General features: G+C 42.1%; 1 protein-coding gene across 1 annotated transcript in view; it reads right to left on the reverse strand.

The window, feature by feature from the left end:
- The window catches only part of si:ch211-191a24.3 (tensin-3), a 95,151-nt gene extending 83,877 nt beyond the window's left edge, over positions 1 to 11,274 (reverse strand). Inside the window, exons 1-4 of the mRNA XM_039002765.1 lie at positions 11,079 to 11,274; positions 10,864 to 10,914; positions 10,591 to 10,713; positions 10,099 to 10,163 (exon numbers count right to left, since the gene is read on the reverse strand). Coding sequence (XP_038858693.1) covers positions 10,099 to 10,163; positions 10,591 to 10,713; positions 10,864 to 10,914; positions 11,079 to 11,228 — 389 coding nt within the window. The 5' untranslated portion in view covers positions 11,229 to 11,274. The remainder of the gene's footprint in view (positions 1 to 10,098; positions 10,164 to 10,590; positions 10,714 to 10,863; positions 10,915 to 11,078) is intronic.
- Positions 11,275 to 12,144: the final 870 nt, after the last annotated feature.

The raw sequence follows: 12,144 nt of genomic DNA on the forward strand, positions 1-12,144 counted from the left end.
TCTGCTTCCTCACGGCAACGGTACCGGAGCTCCAAGTCTGGGAACAAAAGACTCCTTAACAGCTTCTAGCCCCAAGCCATAAGACTGCTGAACAGTTAATCAGATGGCTACCCTGACTATTTGCATTGACCCACTTTTTATTTTCACTGACTCTCTTGCACCTGCTCTATGCACACTCAGAGGACTCTACCCACACAATCACACATACTATACATATACTCCCACATGCAAAACACACACACACACACACACACACACACACACACACACACACACACACACACACACACACACACACACACACACAGACACACACAGACACACACAGACACACACACACACACACACACACACACACACACACACGCATATTAATGCCACACAAACACTCAAACATAGACACACTTTCACACTCTTCACATACGCTGTTGCTATTCTTTTTATTATCTATCCGGATTGCCTAGTCACTTTTACCCCTACCTAAATGTACATATTACCTAAATTATCTCAACTACCTCATACCCCTGCACATTGACTTGGCACCGGTACTACTTGTATATTGCCTCAATATTGTTATTTTATTGTGTTACTTTTTCCTTTTTTACTTGAGCAATTTTTTCTTACTTTTTAACTCTGCATTGTTGGGAAATGGCTGGTAAGTAAGCATTTCATGGTAAAGTCTACACTACATGTGACCAAAAACATTTGATTTGATTTGTCTGCACTGAGAGACACACACACACAAACACACACATACAGACAGAACTGCACTTAGAGAGAGACAGACACATATTCCGACACCACAGCAGTGAACCAATACACTCCTGTATTGAGACAGGTGATTATTTTGACTCCTTTGTGCTAGCAACTCATTATGCATTGTTCTGTAGAATCTAAAGTTTGTAAATGTAACGTGAACAAGTATTATTACTAAAAGAAGCTTTCATATCAAACCCGACGTCCCGAGTCATTACTTTGAAGATAGTTATAGAATAACTATCTAATCACCTGTCAATTGCACTTAACTAGCACGTTCGCTCTCTACTTCCTGTCGCAAGGCATTCTGGAACTTGCAGTCAAAAGCCTAATTCAATACTAACCAGTACAAAATATGTATGTAGTTCTCTCAATCTCCAACACACAAATTCTAATACAATTACAAATATCTTTAGAGATGAATTAACTTAAACAGTAACTCTGTAACCCATTAAAGTTACAACACACCATACTGCGCTCCTTTCTCTAGTCTAGCTATATCCATACACATACACACGCACGCACACGCACACGCACACACACACACACACTGGGGTAGAGATAGGGAAGCTGACACAGAGTCAGGAGGAATGTTATCACCATTTAACAATCACTACAGAGAGTCAGCTGACAACCACGGGGGAACACACACACACCTACACAAACACACACACAAAAACCCACACACTCACTCACAAAAAGCATGCACACACTGGAAATAAACACTTCCCCTTTCCTGCAATTGTTCTTCCCACCTTGTGTGACCCATCCATTATCTCTCAGTGACATTACTGACACTCTAAAGTGAACTCTGGGCTGAGGAGGACACACAGGGTTGTGTCTCAAATGGTGCCCTATTATTCCTTATATAGTGCACTACTTTTGACCAAGGCCCATAGGGCTCTGATCAGAAGTAGTGCACTATGTAGGGCAGGGATGATTAACTCCAGTCCTCAGGGACAACACACTTTTTCTTCATCCTTAGCAAAGCACAGCTGATTCATCTAATTGCATTCTAAACTGAAGATCATGATTAGTTGATTATCGGAGCCAGGTGTGTTAGCTGGGGCTTTGGCAAAAGTGTGACACCAATCAGGCCCCCGAGGACTGGAGTTGCCCATCCCTGATGTAGGGAATAGGGTGCCATTTTGGGACACATACATTAAAGTCAACTCTGGTCCTAGGAGGACACAAAGCCTCACACATATGTCAGAGGACAGAATTACAAACAGAAAGTAACTCAGATGATATACTGTAGAGATGTATCAGATAATGACAGGAAGTATTGCACAACAATATTTCATCACAGCAAAAAATCGTCTGTTGATATTGAACTAAAGATTCCAAAGGCTCTATAGATGAATGGTTTGACGGGCTTCTGCGGAAGCCATGAGTTGTGCTTGTTTTATCAGCCAGCAGTGGCCCGTCTCTGTGTCTCTGATGTAAGTAAGTGTTTGTTGTTGCTCTGTCTGCTGGTGACAAAGCCACATTTTTCTTGTGGGATTTATAAAGTGTATTTAATATTATATGATAGCTACAGTGCCTTCAGAAAGCATTCAGAACCCTTGACTTTTTCCACATTTTGTTGTGTTACAGGCTGGATTTAAAATGGATTAAATGTACATTTATTTTGTTACTGGCCTACACACAATGCCCCATAATGTCAAAGTGGAATTGTGTTTTTCAAATTATTTACAAATTACTTCAAAATGAAAAGCTGAAATGTCTTAAGTCAATAAGTACTCAACCCCTTTGTTATAGCAAGCCTAAATAAGTTCAGGAGTAAAAATCTGCATAACAAGTCACATAATAAGTTGCATGGACTGTGTGTGCAATAATAGTGTTTAACATGAATTTGAATGACTACCTCATCTGTGTACCCCACACATACATTTAACTCTAAGGTCCCTCAGTCAAGCAGCGAATTTCAAACACAGATTCAGCCACAAAAACCAGAGAGGTTTTTTAATGCCTCGCAAAGAAGGGCACCTATTGGTAGATGGGGGCATCTCCTTGAACTCGGCACAGCCTAGAGACTAGGTTGATGCCATTTGTTTCCCTTTCTGTGATGATTTAAACCTGCACATTTTGGGATTTCAGTCCTATTTGATGGTAAAGCTCATACTTCCCCTTTAGGATATGAAGGGGACCATTCAATCTTTTCATGTTGATATCTGTAGAGGTACAGATGACCCTGAACACGTGGCAAAAGGAATTTTGAAAATTGCCTGCACAGAAGCAGAGTTAGAGCATAAAGCCATTTTATCCTTAGGGAGAATCTCATATGTTTCAGACTACATGAACCGGTGCATGCAGCTAGAATAACTCTGTGGCTTATCCACCCTAAACTCCCCCCCGATGAGCCCATCGAAAACGGCGTGTCTCTGTGTGACGCAGAGGCCGGAATTTGTCCAAAGCATCATTAAATCACTACTAGTCAGGCTTCATTCCGGGCTTACTATTTGCACGGTCGCTGCGGTCAGACCAAGCGAGCTACGGTCAAGTGGGGCATCTCCTTGAACTCAGCATGGCCTAGAGACTAGGTTGATGCCATTTGTTTATCTTTCTGTGATGATTTAAAAGGATCTGCCCCTTCTTTTCCATTTTTGCCTAAAATGACATACCCAAATCTAACTGCCTGTAGCTCAGGCCCGGAAGCAAGGATATGCATATTCTTGGTACCATTTGAAAGGAAACACTTTGAAGTTTGTGGAAATGTGAAAGGAATGCAGGAGAATATAACACAATAGGTCTGGTAAAAGATAATACAAAGAAAAAACCAACCGTTCTTTTGTATTTTTTTCACCATGAGGCCAATGGCGACTTTAAAACAGTTACAGAGTTTAATGGCTGTGATAGGAGAAAACTGAGGATGTATCAACAACATTGTAGATATACCACAATACTAACCTAATTGACAGAGTGTAAAGAAGGAAATCTGTACAGAATATACATCCTGTTTGCAATAAGGGACTAAAGTAAAACTGCAAAAAATTTGGCAAATAAATTAACTTTATGTCCAACACAACACATCACCGAGTACAACTCTTCATATTTTCAAGCATGGTGGTGGCTGCATCATGTTATGGATATGCTTGTCATCAGCAAGGACTAGGGGGGTATTTTTAGGATAAAATAAATGGAATAGAGCTAAGCACACACAAAATCTTCGTGGAAAACCTGTTTCAGTCTGCTTTCAAACAGAGACTGGGAGAAAAATTCCCCTTTCAACAGGATAATAATCTAAAACAGAAGGCCAAATATACACTGGAGTTGCTTACTAAGATGACATTGAATGTTCCTGAGTGGCCTAGGTAAAGTTTTGACTTAAATTGGCTTGAAAATCTATCTATCAAAATATCTGTCTAGCAATGATCAACAACCAACTTTACAGAGCTTGAATAACCTTTAAAAGAATAATGCGCAAATATTGTACAATCCAGGTGTACAAAGCTCTTAGAGTCATACCCATAAAAATGTACATCTTTAATCGCTGCCAAAATTGATTCTAACATGTATTGATTTAGGGGTGTGAATACTTATGTAAATTATATATTTCAGTATTTCATTTTCAATAAGTTTGCAAAAATTTCTAAAAACATGTGTTGACTTTATCATTATGGGATATTGTGTGTAGACGGGTGAGAAAACAATCAATTTAATACATTTTGAATTCAGGCTGTAACACAACAATGTAGAATAAGCCAAAGGGTATGAATACTTTATGAAGGCACTGTACATACCTACATGTTATGTAGGCATCTACAGTATATTCTATATGTATGTAGCATGGCGCCGACAGACACAGTCACCCTGTTTCTAGCTCCTAGCCAACTTGGCAGAATTTTGATTTTGTTGTTGTTATTTCTTGCATTATTTGCTCAGAACGTTTCTAGTACTATTACCTGCAGCTAAAAATAGCTTTGGGACATTAGATTGGCAGTCACTCACCAGAAATTGGACCAGAAATTCTTTGGTTATAGTCACTGTTTTGCACATTCCCCCACAAGCCGACACAGCGACGACGGCTCTCAAGGAACTACACTTGACTTTACACAAACTGGAAACTGCATATCCTGAGGCTATATTTATTGTAGCTGGGGACTTTAATAAAGGACATCTGAGGAAAACACTCCCAAAATTCTATCAACACATCTCCTTTCCTGCGTGAACATTTTTAACCATTGCCACTCTCCCTTCCGGGATGACTACAAGGCCCTCCATCTGACCACACCTCCATCCTGCTCCTCCCCGCCAATAAACAGAAACTAAATCCGGAAGCACCCGGGGTAATGACTGTTCAACGTTGGTCTCACCAATTGGAATCTATGTTTCAAGATTGTTTTGATCACGTGGACTGGGATATCTTTCGGGTCGCCTCTGGGAATAATATCGAAGTATACAGTGACTTGATGACTGTGTCATGTCTACTCCTGCTCATCCCCTCCGGCATGCCATCGTCGCCAGAATACTAACTACCGGTCCTGGCAATCATCATTGCGCACACCTGGCACTCATCGTTATGATTCACACCTGGACCTCATTACCTCCCCTTTATAGGTCCCTTCCTTTTGTTCATTCCTCACTTGGTATTGCACCTGTGTTCATATTACCTCGCTTCTGTTACGCTGTCTTGTTTCATGTTTGTTGTTTTCATTAAACGTTTTACCTGCACCTGCTTCTTGACTCACGGCGTCATCATTACAGACTGGGTTCATCAGGAAGTGCATGGGGAACGTTGTTCTTACTGTGACGATTAGAACTAAATCCAAACTTAATTGCAGCATTTGTGCAAAACTGAAAGCGCGAACCATCCCATTTAACCATGGCAAGGTGACTGGGAACATTGACATGTACAAACAGACCAGCTATGACCTCCGTAAGGCAATCAAAGAGGCAAAACGTTAGTACAGAGACAGTGGAGTCGCTATAAAACAGCTCAGACACGAGACGCATGTGGCAGGGACTCCAGACAAACACGTCTCAAAAAGAAAAAGCCAGACACTGACACCTCGCTTCCGGACAAGCTAAATAACTTCTTCCCCTGCTTCGAAGAAACAACAGACAGCCGGCGACATGTACCCCCGCCACTCAAAAGTACTATGTGCTTCCAATCTCAGGTCTGAACCCCTCCCTGTGCAACTGGATCCTGGACTTCATGAAGGGCCGACCCCAGGTGGTGAAGTTAGGAAACGACACCTCCGCCACGCTGATCCTGAACACGCGGTCCCTACATGGGTGCATGCTCAGCATCCTCCTTTACTCCCTGTTCACCCATGACTGCATGACCACGTACTTCTCCAACACAATCATCAAGTTTGCTGACGGCACAAGTGGTAGGCCTGATTACCAACATTGATGAGACAGCCTACATAGAGAAGGTGAGGAGGTGAGTGCCTTGGCAGAGTGGTGACAGGAAAATAATCTTTCCCTCGATGTCAGAAGAGGCCGCAGTGGAGAGGGTCAAAAGCTTCAAGTTTCTCGGTGTGCACATCACTTTGGAAACTGAAATGTTCCCTTCACACCAACAGTGTGGTGAAGAAGGCGCAATAATTTGGCTTGGCCCCTAAGACCCTCACAAACTTCTACAGATGCACCATTGAGAGCATCTGGTTGGGCTGTATCACCCCCTGGTACAGCAATTGCACCGTCTGCAACCACAGGGCTCTCCAGAGGGTGGTGCGGTCAGCCCAACGCACCATCGGGGCCACACTGCCTGCCCTCCAGGACATCTACAGTACCTGGTGTTACAGGAAGGCCAAGAAGTTAATCAAGGACCTCAGCCACCCAAAACACGGCCTGTGCACCCCACTTCCATCTAGAAGGCGGAGACAGTACAGGTGCATCAAAGCTGGGACCGAGAGACTGATAAACAGCCACCACTAAACGGTCTCTGCACAGTACTCTACCCCCTGTCCAGTATCCTACTCTGCCCCTAGCCGGGTACCACTGGGTACTCTACCCGGCACCTTAGGGAATGATGCCTTATGTACATAATCATTGAACACTGATCACTTTAATAATGTCTACACACTACACTGAACAAAAATATAAACACAACATTAATCAATTTCAAAGGTTTTACTGAGTTACAGTTTATATAAGGAAATCAGTCAATTGAAATGAATTCATTAAACCCTAATCTATGGATTTCACATGACAGAATACAGATATGCATCTGTTGGTCACAGATACCTTAAAAAAAAGGTAGGGGCATGGATCAGAAAACCCGTCAGTATCTGGTGTGACCATTTGCCTCATGCAGCGGGACACATCTCCTCTTCCACTCCTCTTCAATGGCTGTGTGAAGTTGCTGGATATTGGTGGGAACTGGAACATGCTGTTGTATACGTCGATCCAGAGCATCCCAAACATGCTCTATGGGTGACATGTCTGGTGAGTATGCAGGCCATGGAAGAACTGGGACATTTTCAGCTTCCAGGAATTGTGTACAGATCCTTGTGACATGGGGCCGTGCATTATCATGCTGAAACATGAGTTGATGGCTGCGGATGAATGACAAGACAATGGGCCTCAGAATCTCGTCACGGTATCTCTGTGCATTCAAATTGCCATTGATAAAATGCAATTGTGTTCGTTGTCCGTAGCTTATGCGTGCTCATACCATAACCCCACCTCCACCATGGGGCATTCTGTTCACAACAATGACATCAGCAAACCGCTTTCCCACATGATGCCACACACGCTGTCTGTCATCTGCCCAGTACAGTTGAAACCAGGATTCATCCACGAAGAGCACACTTCTGCAGCGTGCCAGTGGCCATCAAAGGTGAGAATTTACCAACTGATATCAGTTAAGATGCCGAACTGCAGTCAGGTCAAGACCCTGGTGAGGACGACGATCATGCAGATGAGCTTCTCTGAGACAGTTTCTGACAGTTTGCGCAGAAATTCTTCAGTTGTGCAAACCCACATTTTCATCAGCTGTACGGGTGGCTGGTCTCAGACATGGTCTGCGGTTGTGAGGCTGGGTGGACGTACTGCCAAATTCGTTAAAACGACGTTGTAGGCGGCTTATGATAGAGAAATGAACATTCATTTATCTGGCAACAGCTCTGGTGGACATTCCTGCAGTCAGCATGCCAATTGCATGCTCCTTCAAAACTTGAGACATCTGTGGCATTTTGTTGTGTGACAAAACTGCACATTTTAGAGTGGCCTTTCATTGTCCCCAGCACAATGTGCACATGTGTAATGATTATAATGTTTAAATCAGCTTCTTGATAATGCCACACTTGTCAGGTGGATGGATTATCTTGGAAAAGGAGAAATGCTCACTAAATTTGTGCACAAAATTTGAGAGAAATAAACTTTTTGTGAATTTTGAACATTTCTGGGATCTATTATTCCATCCATGGGACCAACACTTTACATGTTGAGTTTATATTTTTGTTCAGTATATTTATATATAGTATCTTCTGCTGAACTAAATTTGTGATAATCTTTTAATTTTGATTATTGTGTGCTTGTTTGACATTTACTGCATTGATTGATAGGAACTATGAATATAAGCATTTCACTGCAACTGCCATAACACCTGCTAAACTGTGTACGTGACCAATAAAATCTGATTTGATTTTGTTCTACATGGGTTAAGTTAACCCCTCCCCTTTACACAGGTAACCCCTGGCAACATGATCCCTGCCCAAAATCTATACAATGGTTGGTAACAGTATACATTTCAAAGTCTCCGTAATCAACTTTCCTGCCCTTTGTCTCATACTGACTGAATGACTGTCCATCAGAGCCCGTATTCATACAGCGTAGTAGGAGTGCTGAACTAGGTTCAGGCCCCCTGTCCATTCATTATAATCTACAAGGCAAAACTGATCCTGGACCAGCACTCCTACTCTGAGACGCTTTATGAATACAGACCCCGATCCTTTTCAAGCTATTATACAGTATAACTGTGTCGCTGGTTTTCTTTCATATGAAACATTACATTAGAAACAATACAAGCCATGTTTGTAATAAACGCTCCTCTCTCTGCATTTCTGAGGAGAGGTGGATACTGTACAGATGTAGGATCTTAGTTTGATCACCCTGTTGCAGGAGAACTTTCCTGCAATGCAAAACTTGTAGTGTATTTTAGGTTTAAAAAGGCTTCTAAAGTTTGTAATTTCCACTTTGAAATTTCAGACTTGATTTTTACTTACAAAAAATGTATAAATCCCTACAAAAATGTCTGTTAATTATAATCCACATAATAATTTGCATTTCCTGGTGCTGCGGGATTATTTTCCTGCTGTAGCAAATTGTCTAAAATGAAGATCCTACATCTGTAGCTTTAGTATAGTATTAGCATACAGTTTTAGTATCGCTTTTACTGTAGCTTTAGCACTGTACTTTACCCTACATTAATTCTACATGGCTACTCTTTCCTTTCAGGATTTGGATAGCTAGATGGGTAATCAATCATGTTTATTTGGAAAACTGATCCTGATAATCATAGAAAGCTATCTTCTTCTCTTCTGATATGTAGGCTTATCCAGGACACTGTCTTTGTTCAAAGAGGAGACAAATGCAAGATATGCCAGGAATGTTTGATGCTTGCACTTTTTAGACTGGGCTAGAATTTCTTTTGCAAAACTAGCCTGCCAGGCCATAGCATCGTCGCTCCGGGAGATCTGTACACATGAGGCTCCCATTGATGAAGGCTATATCCCATATCCCGAAAACATATTCACCAGCCCTCTGGTTGACCTATTTCCCAAAAACTTTCTCAGTCACAGAAGGCAAATCTATAATATGGAATGCCTTACCAGTAAGTACAGTACAATGTGTGAACTATGATAAAATGAACATTTAAATCCACATATTCGAAGCTCACCCCTAATCCCCATACTCCATAGTAGTTTCCACACAAGATTACCACTTGATCCCAGATGGCAACGCACATTTAGAGAGATACGGAGTAAATTCAGTACACTTGTGAAAAGTTGAATATAAACGTTTATATTCACACATTTTATAACCCGTAATGACTAGTAAAGTATTCCGGATTATAGATTTGCCTTCGGTGATGGGAAAAGTTGATCAGAAATAGGTAAACTAGAAGGCTGGTAAATATGTTTTCAGGATACAGGATGTAGCCTTCAGGTCTCCCAGAGTTAAGGGGCTAGCCAGGCCAGTGACATTTTGCCTTTTCAAACATCTCAAGGCATAGATTTTTTTACCCAAATGTTAACCGGACTTTAGAAATAGCGGACTACTAGCCTGGCTGGCCAGTGCCCATAATCCTTACATTCCCATCCCTGAAGTTAAGGCTAGCTTCCCCTGGATACGTTTCAGTAAAAATGATATTGTTAACATCAGTGTTACCTTGCTGATATGCTGCTGAAGTGGATGTAGGAGGCCACCATCACCCCGACTCTGCCTTGACCACCCTGTAGGGGCCGGAGCCAAGACACAGGTCAGGAGGTCAAAAGAAGAGCAAGGAGAGGTAGAAATGTTGGGTGTGTCTAATAAGCCTGTGTGTGTGTGTGTGTGTGTGTGTGTGTGTGTGTGTGTGTGTGTGTGTGTGTGTGTGTGTGTGTGTGTGTGTGTGTGTGTGTGTGTGTTTTACTATACTTGGGAGTACTAGAAGTCCTCACAAGAATAGTAAACCAGCAAAACTTCTGAGAAGTGAGGATATTTTGCCTCAATTGTAAAAACTGTATTTTAGGCTTAGGGGTTAGGGTTTGTGTTAGTGTTAGGGGTTAGGGCTAGGGTTAGGGTTAGTAGATAGTCTGTAGAGCACTATCCAAAAAAAGTGTTACCATGTTAATAATAATATGTGTGTTTACTTTTTCTTTGTGTGTGTGTGATTCCTACCCGACAGTGCATGACCAGAACATGCTGTGTGTGTGAGTGGAGCCAGTTATCCATGGTCTTACACACACCACACATCTGTTCCATGGACGGGGCCAGCAGCTCTAGCCAGCCCGTGTCCAACACCTGAGACAAAACACACACACACACACGCACGCACGCATACAGTAACCTTGATTAATAACCTTTCTTGAGATCTGAAACCTTTTGTTAAGTACTCTGTGTGTACTACTTGAGTAGTACACACAGAGGCAATAGCTACAGTATTCATTTCACCTTGGGGTTCATCTGGGTCAGGCTATCATTCTTCTCTGAGAGGTTGATCACCTTGGGAAATAAAATACACATTTTAGACAATTTTTTCTGTAGCTCATTAACTACTGAGGGAGGGAAGAGGGAGATGAGGAAGACAATGATGAGGATGGGTGTGTAGATCAATTATGGGCCAGACTCTACCACTTTTAGTGGTCTATAGCCCCTCCATTCCTCACCATGTAGTTGTGGCCATGTTTGGATTTGAGCATCTGTGTGATGTCACGCAGGTTCTGGAGGTAGGTCTGGTCTGGGCATGCCTGAGGGAAGGATACGGTGATGATGCGCTCCGTGATGTAGTCCAGCTCAATTCTGTATCCCTCCTCCATGACTGGGATATTAGACTGATGAGAGGGAGAGAGTGATTTGTGATTGTTTATTTCATGTTTCCCATGCTAATAAAGCACCTTTGAAAATCTAATTGAATTGAGAGAGACAGAGACAGAGACACAGAGAGAGACAGAGACAGAGACAGAGAGAGAGAGAGAGAGAGAGAGAGAGAGAGAGAGAGAGAGAGAGAGAGAGAGAGAGAGAGAGAGGAGGGGGGGTAGAGAAATGGGGAGGGAAAGGGATAGAGAGACCAAGAGAGAGAGAGAGAGAGAGAGAGTTTCACATACACACTCTTATCTCTGTAAAACTACCCAGATATAATAATAGGGGGTTAAACATACAGACCACTACCACTCACTGGGCCGCACCTACGTGGCAGGTTGGCACATCAGTTACACACAGACTGACCTACGTGGCGGGAGTGTTCAGTTTCACTTTGACTCAGCAGACCTTCACTACACACGACTGAGGTTTGAGACATTATGCCCCCAGAAACTCAATGCTAACGGGAAGTCATTTTTTGCCAACACAGCGATACAGATTTAGGATATTAATTTGATCACCCTGTTGCAGGGGAACTTTCCTTGTAGTTCCTTGTAGTGTATTTGAGGTTTAAAAAGGCTTCTGAAATAAAACATTTCCACTTTGAAATTTCAGATGAAAAATGCATCAACCTCTAAAAAAAAATCCATTAATTATAATCCACATAATAATTCACATTTCCTGTTGCTGCAGGATTATTTTGCTGCTGTAGCAAACTGGCTCAAATTAACATCCTAATTCTGTATATGATTTCACATTTAGTCATGCGTATTAGCTAATTCTTTAGTCTTAAATCCTTTGACGGGAAGTCATGCTCGGTGAATGTGGAATCGGGAGCTTACAAATGAAACGATTAGAGTTAATGTAACAGAT

The sequence above is a fragment of the Salvelinus namaycush genome, chromosome 10 (genome assembly GCF_016432855.1).
Source record: "Salvelinus namaycush isolate Seneca chromosome 10, SaNama_1.0, whole genome shotgun sequence".
Taxonomy (NCBI): Eukaryota; Metazoa; Chordata; class Actinopteri; order Salmoniformes; family Salmonidae; genus Salvelinus; species Salvelinus namaycush.